At 43.0% G+C, this 18,692-nt stretch overlaps 1 protein-coding gene across 2 annotated transcripts; it reads right to left on the minus strand.

Annotated features, from left to right (window-relative positions):
- Positions 1-548: 548 nt before the first annotated feature.
- cdc42ep4a (CDC42 effector protein (Rho GTPase binding) 4a) lies at positions 549-17,885 on the minus strand. Of its 2 annotated transcripts, none has more exons than XM_074656514.1 (2): positions 17,610-17,885; positions 549-4,247 (listed from the first exon to the last, which is right to left on the minus strand). In XM_074656514.1, exon 2 carries the CDS (start codon positions 4,138-4,140, stop codon positions 3,097-3,099), a length of 1,044 nt encoding a protein of 347 aa, XP_074512615.1. In that variant the 5' UTR covers positions 4,141-4,247; positions 17,610-17,885; the 3' UTR covers positions 549-3,096. The 2 variants fall into 2 exon arrangements, with proteins under 2 accessions (XP_074512615.1, XP_074512616.1); XM_074656515.1 differs by lacking the exon at positions 17,610-17,885 and adding an exon at positions 6,489-6,689.
- Between the last annotated feature and the right edge of the window lie 807 nt (positions 17,886-18,692).

Genomic DNA, 18,692 nt, shown 5'->3' on the forward strand with positions numbered 1-18,692 from the left:
CTCCCGGCCGCAGAAAAGTATTATTTTACCGCACTTCGCCACTACAAACCTTTTGACTCTTCTGTCTCACACACAAACACACACACACACTCATGAGTCATCATAGTGTTATCAGCTTGTATAACAAATACTTTAGAGACACATCCAACTAGGCCTCAATTGCTTCCTTCCTTCCTCTTGTGGGGGGGCCAAAGAATAGGGATAGGAAACCGAGAAGGCAGTCAACGAATTCCTTTGTTAATGCTGCTGATTGAGTAGCACTTATATTGCATTATGCATATTGCAACTCCCGATGCACTGAGACAAAGTGGCCATAAAATATGCAGCAGTATTTCTTTTATTGAAAAATATAGGTTATTTGGATAACACAGAAAAGGATAACAGTAAAGAAGTAAGGCATAATATACAACATTATACAGAAAGGGCAACGCTGACATCTTACCATTCGCACAAACTTGTTAACCCTAGAAATTACCTGAATATATTATGTAGTGTTTGAGTGATTGGAATATAAATATCCAGTTATGCAAATTCATCCTTTCTCCCCCTTTGTTTTTATAACACATCTTTATTTTTTTTCAACCTACAAGCTGAAGCTCAGCCTTAAACTTAAATTCAACAGTGATTACCCATACAGAGAAGTAAGTGCCAGACAGATTTGACAGGCTCTCCCAAAAGTGAGCTTCACAAGTAAAATTATTTTTGGCTAGAAAATTATGATTTGGCACATCTGTCAGTTTCAGTTAAGGCAGTGAAATCAATCAGCGCAACTGAGCCTCGATACTTCTGGCCGCAGCTTTTAATGATGCAAGAGATACAGTCGGGCTGCAATGACTATGCAACTTGCATAAAAAATAGCAAGCTTTTTTTGTTAATGCTCTTGCATCTATCGCTGGCTGTCTTTCTTTTTCATCCACTCTATAAACAGACTTAACATAAACATAGCAAAGTTTCTTTTTGTTTTCAAAGATAAAAAAAAACAGGTTTTAAACACCAAATACTAGTAGTGTCTGGTTTAATTGTGCCTGCTGATTTTCAACAATACATACCCTAAAGCCCTCCTCATGAGTAGTAGTGGAAACTGTTTTATACATAAAGGCTATGGCGAGCCGTTTTTAACATTAATAGCTAGACTGGATATTCATTAGAGATATCTGAAACGTCATTCTGCCTGGTCAAAATTCAAGATATCTGTAATTACATTTTTCACCGGTACGATTCCAACTACTTTTGCCATTCATGTGTATGCAGACATCCACAATTCAGTTGCAGATATCCGCAATGTGAATTGCAGATATCTACAACTTAATTCTGACTAGTCGTAATTCCAGTTCAAGATATCTTTAATTTCCCCTCAATTCAAGATATCTACATTGACCTTTTTAAGATATCTTAAATTCAATTTTGACTAATCAGAATGACGTTGTAGATATCTTGAACTGGAATTATGACTAGTCAAAATGATGTTGTAGATATCTCAAACTGGAGTTAGGAATAGTGATCATTTAATTGGAGATATGAGTTAGTTATTGATCCGGGAAGTTTGATTCTGTGAATATCTTTCAAACTTTACCGAACTATCCAAGTTGGCAAAAGCTTCTGCGAACACTGTTCAAATGCTTTGTTGGGCCAATATCCAATGGGAAGCCTTGCATGAGCAACGTCATTCACAACAACTCTGAGTAGTCATGATGACCTTTGAGATATCTGTAACGGTTATTTAGGATGTGTGACGAGTCGAGTGTTGTTTTCAGTGACATCACTGCAGTTAGAGATCTCTGATATTTAGTCAGAATGATGTTATAGATATCTTGAATAAAAATTATTTTGAAAAATGCAATTGTGGATATCTCTAATGTTAATACCGGATAGTCAAGCTTAGCTATTAAATGTTAAAACGGCTTGCCATGTAAAAGGCAGCCCCTGGACTAATGAGGATCATAATGTTTTGCACAGCTCAGTTGCACCACTGCAGCTGCTCGGATGTACGCAAACAAGGAAGGAAGTGGTTGTCAGACTCTTTTCAGTTTCAAACGTTGAAAATGACAAATTAGTAACAGGAAGATAAAGACAATTCATGTCAGTCATCATAAATCTGTAACATCATCATCATTACGGCTTCAGGGTAGGGAAAGAAAATCATTGGAAAAGAGAAACAAACACAGTGTACATACAATCCCCCTCACACTACCCTTCACACCTCTGGCTTCCTGTAGTAACACCATGCTTTATAGTTAATGCAGGCCAATCCATCTCCATTAACTTTACCACCCTGCTTCTGTCTAATTTACACTGAGGCTAATCCTGTGTGGCGCACTCAGTGAATTAAAAACAGAAGAGAATTTTGGGCTTTGTGGTCCGGCTTTGCAGCAGGAAATGGCAGCCTTTGAGCGGCGTCACAAGGACCCTGAGTTGCACAAGGGAGAAAACTCTGACAGATCTATGGCACTTGACTATATTATTTTCAGATGAAAGGGGCTCAAGGCAGGGCTTCACACTCCAGTGACAAACACAGCCCCCTTTATTGTGACAAGATACCCACCAGTAATCCTGCGGTGACAGAGGCCGTCTGTTCAGCTCAGGCCTCATGATGTCCCACAGCCAGCGAGAGAAAGCACAACAAGCAGAGAGGCGAACCAAATTTGAAAAGCACATGTGACGCGTCAAGTGAGAGGAAAAGGCGAGACAAAGCGTGAACTGAGCTTTAGTTATGGAAAGTGTTTTTCCTAAAAGTTTCTTTCTAACCCGTCCTCCCTGCTTGCTTCTGGAATGTTCCATATTCAAAGAGTGACTGCTCTTCCATGTCAGCTCCCTCAGTGTTCAAAAGGCGGAGACGGATTGACAGACAGTGGAGGGGAAAAGGCTCTCTGACAGATGGAGTTTGGGCTCTTCCAAAAGGAGCAGTCACTCTCTCCTTGCAGACCTACAAAGTAAGAGTCCTCCGTCTTCTTCACAGTCCCATTCCCACAGTACCCGACAACAGTGTCTCTTTTCTGTTCAAGTGCAAATCCACACTGTCTGAGGACTTGCTAGTTTCACATAATCCCCCTTCCAGAGCGCTGTCCTATTTTTTTTTTTTTAGAAGACTTCAGAGTCTCATACGCGGATCTCATCGTCTTCATCCTCCAAGAAAGAGGAGAAGTTGCTGTCCTCCTCTGGCGGGGCGCTAAAGGTGGCGCTGTCTGTATCTCCTGCATACGTCTGGCTGTTTGGTTTCTCGTCCAGGGCAGCCGAGCCAGAGCTGGACATGGAGCAGCTGTCTAGATGCTGCAAGTGTTTGGGCCGAGTCTCGGGAGTGTACTCTGGGGTGTACGGACCTCCGTTCTCAGGCGCCAAGTCTACAGAGCTGGCTGGATGCATAGGGGCCGGCTGTTCTGCAGCTTCTTCCTCCATCTCCATCTCCTCCTCCGCATCCACATCTTTTTCTCTCTCCACGCTGTCCTCTTCGCCACCGTGGGTGCTGAGAGGCGGCGAGGCCCGGCCCTCGCTGCTCTTGCCCTCCTCGTAGCCGAGATCGTCCTCCTCCTTCTCCATCACCCCCAGGATGTCGCCCATCATGGAGGGTCCGAGGTCGACATGGAAAGACATTACCGACTCGGCGTGCTTCATGCCACCTCCGTAGTGGTGGGAGCCCTCCGGAAGCTCAGTCAGCTCCCCGAAGCTCCGCTCTTGCAGCTCCAGGAAGTGAGCGGTTGCAGCTGCGCCTCTCCCGTCCACCTCCCCGATTTGCTTTAAAGGACTCGAGGACAAACTCTTCGCCACCATACCGTCCCCGCTGCCATCATCATTGAGGAAGGGCAGAGACATGGCATTCTTCACATAGGTGGGTGAGCCACCAGGGGTCAGCAGGGTGCTCTGCTGGTCCACTCGGTTCACCGACTGGGAGCGCTTGCTGCTCCTGAAGGTGCGAGACAGGAGGCCGGGCCGGGGAGAGCGGGGGAAGAAATTGTTCTCAGGGGGAGGTTCACCTGAGCGGGTGCTGAGGAAGGATGTGTCTCCGAACGCGTCGCCGCTGCGGCCTACATGCATGGTGTGGCGGAAGTCGCCCAGCGGAGCGCTGATCATCTCCCTGGTCAGGTCCATGCGGGAGCGGCGCTTGGTCTGGGAGGAGCCAGACACTAGCTGTTTTAGGATGGGCATCGTGGTTGTTTTCTTATGGACAGAGAGCTTCCAAATCTTGAATATAATCCTTGTTAGAGGCCTTGGAATGAATATTGATCCTCCTCAATTGCAGTCAGCCTGGGAACCTGGAAAATGGAAATAGAATAGACTTTAATTCTTTTGATAAATTAATCCTTCAATTTCTTTTTTATTCAGTTTATGGGATTTTTCACATAACATAAAAAACATACACTTCACATTGCACATAAAAGGCACACCTACATACAACACATAACGGCACGTTGAATATAAAGTAAGGAAGGCACATTCATACTTGCTGACAAGGTAGTAAGATCACATAATCAGACTCTTAATAAAAAAAACGCTCAGAATTTAAAAAATAAAAAAATGAACATCAGTTCACTGCAAGGTCTTTACAAAGTCTTCCCCCTCCAGAAATTTTATGAATGAGCCCAAATTCAATTTAAAATTTTAAAAATAAGTACGTCCATTTGTCAAAATGTGATGCACAATCAAAGAGCATCTCCATGCCAAACACATTTACAAGTCTCTAAAAGAAACATACAACCTAAATCAAATAAAGGTAACCTATAGACAGCTATTTACTACACATTATCATTCATAATATCCGCATTTGGCTTTTAAAATCCCATCAAGTAAATAAAAACACTTGTAAAAAATTCAGATGTGTCCACTAATTACAAGAGCTGAAGCTACCAATTATCCAACTCCATAATGATAAGCAGCCTTATCCCAACATCTCTGTGAGATGACCTCTGAAATACACTGGGGAAAATAAACACAGGGAACACCACAGGATTCTGCTTTAACTGCATTCTAATTGAGAGCAAAACATCAACCACAGACCGACATGAATCGGCGAGGGATAGTCGAGGGCTGCCAGGGATTTTCTGGTGCGAAGCTCAACTCTGACTGAACAGCATGCAGCATATGACCAATAGTTAATCTTCTACTCACAGACAAAGTAGGGCGGTGCAATTAATCAAATGACTACAACAATAAAAGCGGTAACTTCCGAATCTGGCATTAAAAAAAAATTGATTTCAAAATTAAAAAATAAATAAATTGCGATACATAAGTGAATCGATGTTTTCCCCCCACCCCTATCTCAACGTGCACCAGATTGACGTATTTAACTTTAAAATGTAAGCACATAGTTTTTTCTAAATGCATGATGTATCAAAAGTCGATGAGCAATCATGTCGTGATTATGCTTTTTGCCATAATCGATCAGCCCTAAGACAAAGTCAACTAGAATTGCACTCGGAGAATGCAGACCTCCGCCAATGCGTGACTTTAAAAACAGATCACAGCTCCCAGCTGGCTTTTACGTGAGGTGGGCGGCTTATTATTAACACGGTGTGTTTCCGTGTAACGCATCGGCGGATGCCTCTCTCATTCAGCAGCCTTGTTATGTCTGTGTAACGTTACACTACGTTATCGGTCATCCTGTGAGCTACCGCTTTGTTCTTTCTCACCACGGGCGGCCAGCAGCTTCCGCACACACATCCACACACCCATCTCTCTGCTCTCAGAAGGAGGCGGGGTCAGGCGTCATCAACGCGTCATCAGTTACACTGCGCATGTGTTATACCCTGTGGTTTTAATACTCAGGCTGATCGGAATCCTTAAAAATATTCCTGAATCCGGAGTGACCAATGATTCAGAGCACCACCAAAATGTAATGGATTGTTCATTTTGGCCCACGCCACCGCTCCAAAAAATTTCATTCAAATCCATCGTGGACTTTTGGAGTAATCCTGCTAACGGACAAACATACAAATCAACAAACCAACCAACAAACCAGTGCCGGTGAAAACATAACCTCCTTCCTAGGCCTTCGGCCTTGGCGGAGGTAATTATCCAAGAACAATAATAACACCCCTCTCAACTGCTATTCAACCGTCACCGAAGCATTGTTTTGACAAATGTATATGAAAATTTGATCAGAGACGTGAGAAATGAGACAAGTCCCTAGCCATCTTCTTCTTCTTCTTCTGAGACAACCGTGTTTGAGCCCCGGGAGGTTTGGGACTGACGGTTGATAGTTTTTGCATTATTGAAACATGCAGCCCAGACAGAGGAAACCTCACCACAGGCTGACAGCTACTAGTCGCTGCTGCTTCCGCAGGTGCTGCTGCAGTGGAGGACAGGAGCAGGGTGTCTCATTAGCGATACATCCCGGCATATAAAATACACATAAACGAGCACTGTCACGGTGGTCTGCAAAAAAATGCAGTGCAAGCAGTTTTCTACAGACAGACATCAGAAAACACATGCACCTCTAACTTGCAGGTGGAAAGTCTCTATGGTTACACACAAGCAGGCCTGTAGGAAACGCTTACCTTGCCGTCTGCAGTGTGCACATAGCGGCTCTTTCTTTGTTTGCCCGCACGCTAGCACAGGAAGATCATTACAAGTCAGCGACTTAACCCTTTACTTTGGACTTCTTACAGGCTTCAAAAGATATGAAAGTCAGTTGTTTATGGTAGAAGTGCCGTTGGGAGGTTTCGGCTGTTTAATGCGTTGACCTCGTTCTTCTGTCTCCACCCCCCCTTCCCCCGCGCCTTTGCCAGCTGAGCCTCTACTCCTCTTCCTGTTAATACCCTCACCTGCTTTGGTTTCCATGGAAACACCCTCCTGCGAGCGAGCAACAGCGCTTCCTGTCACGGGCTGCGGAAGGCTTCGGGCTCGAACAAGCGTGCAACACATGGCCTCCTTCTGTGTCAACCCAGAGCTCATACAACAATATGCCCTTTTAATGTGGTGCCTGCTATGTTTTCACTCAGTCACTCCATCCATGTTGTGTGTATTTTTACTGGTAGACATGGGAATTAGTAAGACTTAAAGCTGTCAAAGTTAACGTGATAATGACGCGTTTACTCAAATTTGTTTTAAGGCCACTAATTTCTCTAACGCAACTTACTATTTTTAGGTTGTAGCGGTCTCAGTTTTAAAGCTAAAGTGAAGATACTGGTATCATATGAAACTAGAAAACCTAAGGAAACCATTGGTACCAACCATGTCATACTACTTTGTCACCAAGGAAGTTCAATAACGCTCCAAACTTGCGCAAAATTTTGGCGAGGAAAAACTGGCATGGCCATTTTCAAAGGGGTCCCTTGACCTCTGACCTCAAGATATGTGAATGAAAATGGGTTCTATGGGTACCCACGAGTCTCCCCTTTACAGACATGCCCACTTTATGATAATCACATGTAGTTTGGGGCAAGTCATAGTCAAGTCAGCACACTGACAGCTGTTAGGGCCTGTTGGGTTTGAGTTTGCCATGTTATGATTTGAGCATATTTTTTTATACTAAATGAAGTACCTGTGAGGGTTTCTGGACAATATTTGTCATTGTTTTGTGTTATTAACTGATTTCGAATTATAAATATATACATACATTTGCATAAAACAAGCATATTTGCCCACTCCCATGTTGATAAGAGTATTCAATACTTGACAAATCTCCCTTTAAGGTACATTTTGAGCAGATAAAAAATGTGCGATTAAATTGCTATTAATCACGATTAACTATGAACAATCATGCAATTAAATATTTTAATTGATTGACAGCCCTAATAAAAATAGAGAAATGCATTAGAGGTATCTATATCAAGAGAAACATACGTTTAAGTTTGCAGCATTTTTGACTCAGGCCAATGTGAAAACTTTCCATAAACTCCAAATAATATTTGTGCCAAAACACACAAACAAGAATACTTTTTTTTTCTCGCAGAAACATGTTTATTATTGAAGCTGCATGTTCTGATTTGTTTTTTTGTGGGGGGGAAATAATGAGAAGGAAATAATTCACACCCGGCCAAAAAACATTTTGTTTTTCTGACTAGTTGCTTCTGGGTGGCATAATCAGGCGAGGAAAAACAACCAGCGGATGAAACCAGAGAGGGACGGTGAAAGCCCGCCTCCCACTCCTCCATCTCACCCCCCCAGGCCAGGATCAAGCTGAAAAGCTCAACGGTGCCCACTGCAGGGACATGGGTGCAGAAATTTGTTACAGACCAGCAGGCAGATTGTTCATCAGCTGAATCTAAACCAGATCCAGCAGATGCCTTCAGCAGTTAAACCTGATTCACAGCCCTGCTGTATTTATAGCCGTGTGTATCTGCGTGCATGCGCGTTGGGTGTACACAAAAGTGGAAAAGGGCCTGAGAAGGCAGCAGTTAGCGTGGGAACTACGGGGTCACAGCAGGGGGATTGACTTTATAAACAGACTTTCACAACACTCGGGGTCTGGCTGCAGCAGGAAACCCACTGGAGACACACAATCTGGGACAGAAACCGACGGGACGAGCAAATGAGGCACATCTGCATCTTTTCACCATGACAGCGAAATCGGAAACCGTTTACACACTCGCTCCACGCTGACCTACAGACCTCGAGACCTTTTGAATGACATTTTTTAAAGATGACCGACCAGTCTTGATGTGGTATTTCTCAGCTGCTGAGTAAAAAGCAGCAGTGAGCAACTTGAGCACACTGGGAACGCTTCCAAACCGTCGCCGATGCCGCTTCACTTCTCTCATCTCTTCACATCTGTTCGGGGTAAATGATATTCCAACCCATTCCCCCCCAAATGGATTTATGTCATGGGAAATGTAATGCTAGCTCTGTTTATAGATCGCATAACTCAATTATCAATATAAATACCTAGCCTGGGTTATAGCCACTACTTTGTGGGAAGAACATACACGCCCACTTCTTCTGAGGGAAAAGCATAGAAATAACGTAGGAAGGACGTAAACAGAAATGAGTTTTTTTTTTACTAGAACGGGAGCATTAAATCAGACGGTAACCTGAGTACATTCACCCGGGAGAATTTGGGCTCTCAGAGGAAATGCTGCAGTCATTTCTAAACACCGTAGACAGATGCTGCATCACAGGAAGTGAAAAAACAAGCTTACGCTATGACTCAATCATATCTCACTCTCATATCGTCTACATGCATCCAGTAAAGGACCAGTGTGTAACAATTAGGGGGATCTATTGGCAGAAATGGAATATAATATGAATAAGTATGTTTTGTTTAGTGTATAATCATCTGATAATAAGAATTGTTGTATTCTTGTTAGCTTAGAATGAGACGTTTATATCTACATTGGGAGCGGGTCCTCTCTTCACGGAGTCCGTCATGTTGCACCGCCATGTTCTACAGTAGCCCAGAATGGACAAACCAAACACTGTTAACTTTTCCTGCTTGGGCCGGAGTCGATAACGTTACTCGCTCCTGTCGCCGCCGCTCTCTCTCTCTTGCTTCACCACTCACTTCCCACATACACACACACTCTACACACTGGCTCTGCTCCAAATGGCCACCGTAGCTCTCCAACACGCTTGGCACACGGGAGAGGCTTCACTTGGTTGTAATCACCACTAGATACCTCCTGATCCTACACACACTGTTGCTTTAAGGTTGGACAGCTCGGCTAAAAAAAAAAAAAAAAACATGAGGAAACTGAATCTATACGCAAAACACTCCTGTTAAACCTGGGTAATTTATGTTTAAGACGAACGTGTGTTTTCACCTCTCATCAATTCTCTCACACTCGGCCAGTCGACACTAATACACAAGAGATCACTCACAGACACACACTCAGACATGACTGATGGACCATTTCCCTAATTGAGTATTGATGCCTCTTCTTTGAGCTGAATTCGTCCAGTGTGTATTCTACTGTCTGGGTGAGGGTGTCTGCTGCTGCTGCTGTGGTGGTGGTGGTGGTGGGGGTTCTTTGTGTCTGCCTCATTTAAAGTCACTGACCTGGATGGAGAGCCGTATGACCTGAGGATGAAATGACATTGGGGGTTGGGAGGCCACATGTGCCCAAATCTGTGTGAAAAACAGGGACTAAAGTAGCTGGTTCCCTCCGTCCTACAGACATCTCAAACTGCTCTGCCTGTAAAATCACTCTGACCATTTGCAAACATCCCATTTGTTATCATTCATTCCCATATGTTTAAAGTGAGCAAGAGGTATTGTTCAGTAGCACACACTGGCACACACACATGTTCTAGTAATTAAGCAGACAAATGGCCTCTGGAAGATCGGTATCTGCTATGCAACTCAGTTAGCGGGGCTGAATGTATCATTTAGGAAGGAGCAGCCCAAGGACAAACAGTGGAAATCACATTATCTCTCCATCATACAGACAGGGAACAACAGACATCAGGCCGACGCTGCCCTCTGAGATGAATACAGCAATGAGAGAAAACACACGGCTCCGATGACAAATTACAAAATAAAGCCCTCCTACTTACATAAAAGCCAGATTTAGCAGCAAATGGTCCATTTTATGGCACTCAGTCTAAGCGGCGCGTTATTTGCTTGTGGTGTTTCGATTCAGATCAAGCTGTTGACCTACAGGGTTTCTCGAGTGCCCTCCTGTAACACCACCCATTTTCCACGCCACTCTCCAACATACAGCGAGAAAGCCAGGGGCTCATTCTGATCAAATCCTCTGTGGTCTAAAGAGCAAGGGCACGGTGTTACTGTGAAATGCTGAAAATGATGGAGAAACGCCGGGCATGGTAACAGTCGACCTTGGCCTGTGTGTGTTCGCTTTATTTTTTGTGACCAACTATTTTATAGCACTTTGATAGATATAGAGCTGAAACAATTAGTCGATTAATCCATTAGTCAAAAAATGTTTGGGTAGGAGCGCTTCCTGGATTCAAAACGAGTTATTTTGAGGTGCTCTTTGGACACAAAAATCACAAGAAAACTCCAAAGCACTCTCTTTTTAAACAATTAAAACACCTTTTAAACATCAAGCCTTCATCAGGGATTAAAAAAACATGACTTTTTTAATGCTTTTTGCGACTCCCTGACAAAGGCTTGATTCCGAAACGCGTCAAGAGTTTGCTTTTAGGTCTTTCATGACTATGCCATTACAATAAAGGCATTTTAATTGTTGCCTTGGGAGTTTTTTTGTAATTTTTGTGTCTAATCAGGTAGTAAATTGACAGAAATTTAATTGGCCACTGTTTTGATAATCAACGAATCCTCGTTTTTTTCGAGTAAAAATGCCGAAAGAGGTTGTTCCAGTTTGTCCAATGTGAGAATTTGCGTCACTTTAGGCTGGATTTTATACGATACGTCCAATATCGTCTATCACGATATAGATAATTTCATATCTCCATAACGATATATACTGTATATCACGATATGGCATGTTTTCTGGTAGTTCAATAATTAAACAGTCTAAATGAAATACCACATGGTAAAGCCTATTTTTGTTTACTCCTGTGTGAATTGGCAAATTAAAAGTACTGAGTATTTTCTCATTTTATTAAGAAATTTAGTGCAAAAGGTACACAGCCGTTTCATGTGACATTATACAGAATAATTAAACAAGTATTTCCAGTCCAGATATACACTGACTATGTATACATGCATGCACACAAATACAGAGTAATCAGATTAGGACAACAGTTTGATTTAACTGAGTTTGTTAGTATGTACAACGTTATTGTGTATGATATACGATTCCATTGAAAGACGATAAATTATGATATTAACTTATCGCCCAGCCCTACTTTGGGCTCTGGGAAACTGTGACGGGCACTTTTCATTATTTAGACACTCATCAATTAATTGAGAAAATAACTGCCAGATAAATCAATAATGAATAGTTGCAGCCCTAGATACAAACATAATCAAACCAGGAAGGCAAAAATGAGACGTGTCCTTAATCATAAAGACATGAATAAAACACCACCAGTAGACTTCCTCCAAAAAAACTGAGAATAAAGCCTCTGAGGACAGCGAGGAGAAGATGAAAAAAGCCTTCCTGTTTGTATTTCACCAGCACAGACGGCAAAAAGAAAACTCACATATCAGTGTTGCTGCCGTCCCTACTCATACCTGGCACGCTGGTGTGAGGCGGTCTGTTATGCTAATGTCATACCTCACCCAGCAGGACACTCTGCTCGCTGAGGATCAAAGCTCGACACATTTTTAGAGCTTCCCTGCTAATAAAAGTGCCTGCAGGGTTTTCAAATTGGCATTCATATCAATGGGTACTAAATGTGTAGCTATCCTTAGATCAGCGAGTGGAATATTTGAGGTAAGCAGCTTGGTGCTGGAAGAACAAACTTTGCAAGAACTCAGCGGTGTTTAAAAATAGCATTTGGTGTTACTGGTACATGATTATACAACTAAACAGATTATGAATCCATATAATCAGAGTGGAACTGTTGCTGCATTATCAATAGGACAACTATAAAAGTCTGTATTAGTTACAGAAGCAGGTCAGAGAGAGAGAGAAGGAGGAAAAGTGATGGACAAATGATGACCAGGACAGAGAAGAGATTTCAAAAGAGCCCCGACTCCTTGTGGAGAATGGGCCTGCGGCGAGTCAGCGCGACGTGTACCAGCTGACCTTTGATACCCGAGAGCCTCCAGAGGAGACGTCTGACTCGTCTCTTTTACATTTTACAGCCGACACAGCCTCCAGACACGACACTCCATCTCTTTCTCTGCGTCCTCCGCTTTGGATGCGACTGACAGCTTTTATTACAAACACAAACAGCGGATGGCAGACAAGAACGCCGTGCTCCACACTTCAACGCGTTCAAGAATGAAAAGTGTTCTGTGGGTTAAACATGACTGATACACAACATTTTTTTTTCACAATGCCTTTTTTATACACAAACACAATATTGTCTGTTCCCGCTCTGCGCTGTCGCCTCTGATCGGAATAAAAAGTTAAAAACGTGCGACTGAAGTGGCAGCCAGCATGGCTCAACATCAACGTCATCTGTGTACTGGGCATGGCATCTAAATACAAACAGAGAGGGGGCGGGGGGGGCAGACATTGGCACCACTCCGGCATTTCGAGTATTTCAAAAATAATGAGCAGAAAGGAGGTTGACATTGGCGCTATCAACGTAAGAGCACGCCAGAAACAACCACTTAACACTATTTAGAATGTTTTTCGGTAATGAGACATGGCTAAAAAACCTTCCCAGCTTTTTCATTCTCAGCCAGCTGGACCTGCAAAGGTCAACGACCACCTCCAGGTCATTAATAACGTCCCCCGTCTACACAAAAAGACGTCTGAGTGCTCTTAAACTGCACACAGAATTGCATGAATCTGCACTGAGATAAGTGACAGACACACAGCCATTAGCCCACTGCTTCTCAACAGATCACACAGACACAACTACATGTGATGGAAGTGTTTCATGGAGGAACGTGTCAAAGCCCAGACACACCAAGCTGACGATCGGCTCTCGGACAGTTTGGGGACGTCTGTGAGCGTCCGCTGGCCTAGTTTTTGCAGTGTGTCCTGCACCCTTGGCTCTAATCTGCACGTGTCTAAAGCCTGCTGGTGTGGAGATTTATTTCATCTTACACAGGCACAGAACGTACGTGGTATTGGCCGTCGGTTGTAGTCTTTGCAGTGTGTTCAAATGCAACTTTTTGGCCAAGACAAAGGTGACGTGAGGCGACTCAAAGGTCGGCCTTCGTCGCCACTGGTTCCGTGATGTCTGGTTGGTGTGTCTGGGCCTTCAGCGTGTTATGTGCTACGTCCAACAGGAAGGGCTGGGAGAAAATGAGGCAGAAAACCCTCCCATCTCTCCGGAAATCTACTCAGCCTGCCCTTCCTGACCACTCAGAATGTAAACACGTCCTCCATCACACTGTATTACTGATGGGCTAACCAAACAAACACAGCTCATATCTCCATCTACACATAGTTGTAATAACCTACAGGGCTGTGGGACAGTGCTGGGAACTAAATGGAACCCGTAGCAGTACACGGAGCGCCGCAGGTTCAGCCTGCATTAATTAATTTTAGAAGCCCAACACAAGCGGATCTCAGCCGAGTCACAGCCGATGACAGCTCCGGCCTCGGGCCCAGGTGTCCCTATCGTCACCCAGGACAGACTGCCACAGACCGGCCAGGTGTCGCTTTCTCACTCTCTCTCATAAGAGCTGCAGACGAGGAGTGAGGTTACATTTTGAAACACTCAAGTGGAAACTCCTCAAAGGAAAGAATGCAGGGAAATTATGGGATCTTGCATTTAAGTGCGAGAGTGCCATAATTACGGGGTCAGAACAGCAGAAAAGCAACAAAATGCAGAAGCTGGGGGGAAGCCAAAGAAGTAGTTATCAAAGAAAATACAAGAAACCACTTGACTTGTGCATGACAACCATTTCACTCTTGAGTGGATAATAAGTGTGCTGTGCATGTGGGATTTAAGATCCAATTATTGGATTAATACAAATCAAATAGCCAAGAAGGGTGAATACCAGCCATCGTAACATTTGTGCAATGTCATTGTCTACCACTGAGCTGATTAGGGCTGTTTATTGGCAATAATATAGCGACACGATACGTATCATGATACAGGGGTAACGATTCAATATATTGCGATACTAAAAGCAAGGCGATAACTGTCATAGTATGAAAAACAAACCAGAAATACACCATTTTAGACTAGGCAAAAATAACACACTTATACTGCATGCAAAAAACTGCATGGTGTTTGCCACAAACTGCATGCGATTATCATAAAGTGGGCATGTCTGTAAAGGGGAGACTTGTGGGTACCCATAGAACCAATTTGTATTCACATATCTTGAGGTCAGAGGTCAAGGGACCCCTTTGAAAATGGCCATGCCAGTTTTTCCAGTGCCAAGATTTAGCGTAACTTTGGAGCGTTATTTAGCCTCCTTTGCGACAACGTAGTTAAAAACTGAGCCCGCTACAACCTCTGAAAGATTGAATAATGGCCGGGCCCGACAGCCAGTATCTAAAAACATGATATCGTAATACTCCTAGCGTCCAATACTTACAACCAAACAGGATGGCAGAGAAGAATACACATTTCCTCCGGCTCATAGTACCAACCCCAGCCTACTGGGTCACACCGCAAAGCATGCTGGATCCCACTAGAAAACAATGGCACCAAACAAAAGACACAGGAACAAACACAGCATTCACACACTGGAACATGAGACGCCCTGATGTTGGGACAAGGTTATAAAAAAGGTAGGTGGGTGGCAGCGTACTGAATGAACTTTATGTCAAACTGGCAAACCATAAATAGTGCAATGAGAGAATTTTCAACAGCTAGTAAATTATCCGCTGAGCTGGGATTTATGTTGTAACTAAGAGCAATGACAACAACCCAACATGTTACTTATTTCTACACATCCTTCAAACGTCCTGTCATGTTCTCTATAATAACGCAACAGTTTACTATCGCCATCCTCAGAGGCATTCCAGGGGGAAAAAATAACAGTTTATATTGGCATTTCCTGGAATGTGAAGGGGCTGGACGCCGGGACACACACATTGCCACAAATGAGCACACAAAACTGCCGACATGTTCAAACACGGGCGCGGGACCATACACTCACTGGCCACAAATAACACACTGAAGTTGCACTTCAGCACCGCGGCGTAAAGGATTTTCGAGATGCTGTAAACCAGATTCTGAGCAGGTTGTGTTTCCTGGGCGGTGAGCCAGCAAATGCTTGTCTACACTGTGCTGTGTCCAATAACAGAGTGGTTGGCACAGTGTCCGACACCACACGGAGGACGGATAACTTTCACCTCCAGGCACTAAACACATGTCTCCTGCAGGCAATTAGACGCTTTGTAATTTAAGAAAGAGAGGAAAAAGTAGAGGGAGCAGGAAACCTGTGCGGGCTGGTTGAGAAAATGTGTCCTGAAATTCATTTCAGAGGCACTTCTGGGGGAGAAAAAGTAAACAAGCTAAGCCTGTGACACATCAATCTTGGCGATGAGGCTTGCTAGTTTGCTGAGTCGTCGACCTAAATCCATCACAGCGTGCGGGGCAGAACACTTTGACGTCTCACAAAGCCCTGTTTGGGTGAGACGGGTCAAATGTAACATTTAAACCTGCGAAAACAAAGAAAGCCACCCAATGTGCCTCACAAGGACTGATAACATTATCTCCTCAAACAATAGTGGAGGAGTTCTTATCAGTATGGCGGTGATGTAGTGATGGCCTACACACCTGAGGCCTTATCACCTTATTATCCCAGTCAATGAGCTCATCAGACGCCGTCGTGACACCCCTGCCAAGCAAACTGACTGCCAAGTAAACAGGCTCTGGGGTACGTGGGTAATGAACTGGACAAACAGGACAGGCGTGCACTGCATGATGGGGCAGGAAGTGTGTATACACAACACAGTCTCACGGCAAGTCGTGAAGTAGTCACAAAATTGAATCCATTTGATTTGTGTAAATAGACACAAATTTCCACGCTCAGCACAACTTTCAACAACACTTGACGCACGTGTCACTTTCCTCTCCAGTCTTTTCAAAATGAAACTACTTAGTTAGGTTTAGGAATAGATGGACTTGGTTAGGTTTAGTCAACAAAACTACTTAGTTAGGTTTAGGAATAGATCAACTCGGTTAGGTTTCGGCAACAAAACTACTTAGCTAGGTTTAGGAAAAGATTGACTTGGTTAGGTTTAGGCAACAAAACTACTTAGTTAGGTTTAGGAATAGATCGACTTGGTTAGGTTTTGGCAACAAAACTACTTAGTTAGGTTTAGGAAAAGATTGACTTGGTTATGTTTAGGCAACAAACTACTTAGTTAGGTTTGGGAATAGATTGACTTGGTTAGGTTTCGGCAACAAAACTACTTAGTTAGGTTTAGGAAAAGATAGCGGTTTAGGTTAAAATAACCCTGGAAGTGCCATAACTAAAGTACGGAAGTTACGTGGCAAATAAATCTACTTTCACTAGTGGTTTCACACAGGAGACGAACACCGGTCTCCTGGGCGAAAGTCCAGTGTTTTCCGCCCCGACCTCCTCCCTAAGCAGCATCTATGTACATGAATCAATACAATACATTTTAGGACTGTTTCACGACCAATGTGTAATTTTTTTGTTTTTTAAATCAGCAGATCTTGTGAACCCAGAGCAAACAATCATGATTCAGTTAACACAAATGTTTCAAAATACATCAGTATTGAGAAAAACAAGCATGTGCACACAAAGCAAACAAAGCTCAACATCTGTTCTCTCATATGAGGCCTTTTGCAAGTGAGTGTTCCTTTGGTGGGGGATGATGCATAAAAATAAGAAATCAATGCATTTCAAGCTACAAAGCATTTCCAATAAAGCTCATAAAATAGCCTGCAATCAAATAAATGCTCCAGGGACCACAAATACGTCTTCCTAAGTGTCCATTTGACAGCACTCTTGCATTTATCATCAGTCTCTCTCTCTCCCATCACAATAAAGCAGGCTGAATCAGGGTGGGTCAATGGCACGAGAACAATAAGTAGCTGACCACAAAAGCGTCAGCTGCCTGGCGCACCGTGAGCTCTGCTGAACCGCTGAATAAAGCCGCTGTTAAAACACACATTTCAGCCTCATAAACAAACACAAAAAGGTGCATTTTCTGCGGTGTAAGTTTAAGTGCATGCACAAACATTGTAGCGCTTACCGAGCATCCCCATTCATAAAGCCGGCTGCTGCTGCTGCTTCACTTTCAGGCCCCCAGCAGGTTGACTGACGGTGGGGGTGCGTTCAGCAAACCAAGAGGAGGAGACGATGAAACTCTCTCCGGAAATCCAAAATAACTCTGTTAGACAGACAAATGTCTCTTATTTAACATAGAAATGTTGCAGTTGCTGTCAGTGCATCCTCTGAAGCGGTGCTGCTGCTCTGAAGTGCAATAACTCACTACAATGAGCCCAGCCTGCCTCCGTAGTGTGCTTGAACACGCCCTCTTTACATGGCTGCTTAAAGACACAGGCTGCACAGCATGGGGCCTGCCTCATTTCCTTCACCCTTAAAGAGGGGGTCTGTGTTCTTACATTATAACGACACAGTAGCCTATAATAAATAAAACAATAATAAATTGAATACCACCTCTCCATGATGTTTCAGTGGGCTAATAGATATTAAAAGACAAAAAAAAAATGCAACTATATTTATATGTTTTGCTCTAAACCCATCTTCTCCAGCAGTCAAGGAAATAGTCTGCATTTAATGTGGTATTTATATTGCAAATAGCAGTGTATTGTTATATAGTTTATATAATTATATTATATTGTATTGTTATTATAATAATCACCAATTTCCTTGTATTTAATTTGTATAAATGTATTATATTTTATTGTTATTTTAATAATCACTTATTTTATTGTATTTAATTAAAATAATTTGTATTATATTTTATAGTTATTTTATTAATAATTTATTTTATTGTATTTAATTTGTATAAATATATTGTATTTTATAGCTGGGATCTGTTTCACTTTCTTTTCAGCTGTTATCAGGCCATTAAATAGGCGTTATCGGTCACTATAAGCACCATAGATGTGGGTCAATAGGGGCCTACTACACCTACTACATTGTAAAAGTGAAACTTAAAAGCAACATTTTCTAACATGTTATAAAACTGAATGAAATGCCTATTTAATAGCCTGACAACAGTCTAATCGGATGTTCTCTTTGTGATATCAGAAATGCCTTGGCTGATGATGATGTCATTGAGAGGAGAAAAATGCATTGTCATCCTTTG

This window comes from Sebastes fasciatus, chromosome 13 (genome assembly GCF_043250625.1).
Source record: "Sebastes fasciatus isolate fSebFas1 chromosome 13, fSebFas1.pri, whole genome shotgun sequence".
In the NCBI taxonomy this organism is placed as follows: domain Eukaryota; kingdom Metazoa; phylum Chordata; class Actinopteri; order Perciformes; family Sebastidae; genus Sebastes; species Sebastes fasciatus.

Coding starts and splice junctions, on each gene's coding strand:
- cdc42ep4a (XM_074656514.1), bottom strand. CDS start 4,140: ATGCCCATCCTAAAACAGCTAGTGTCTGGCTCCTCCCAGACCAAGCGC.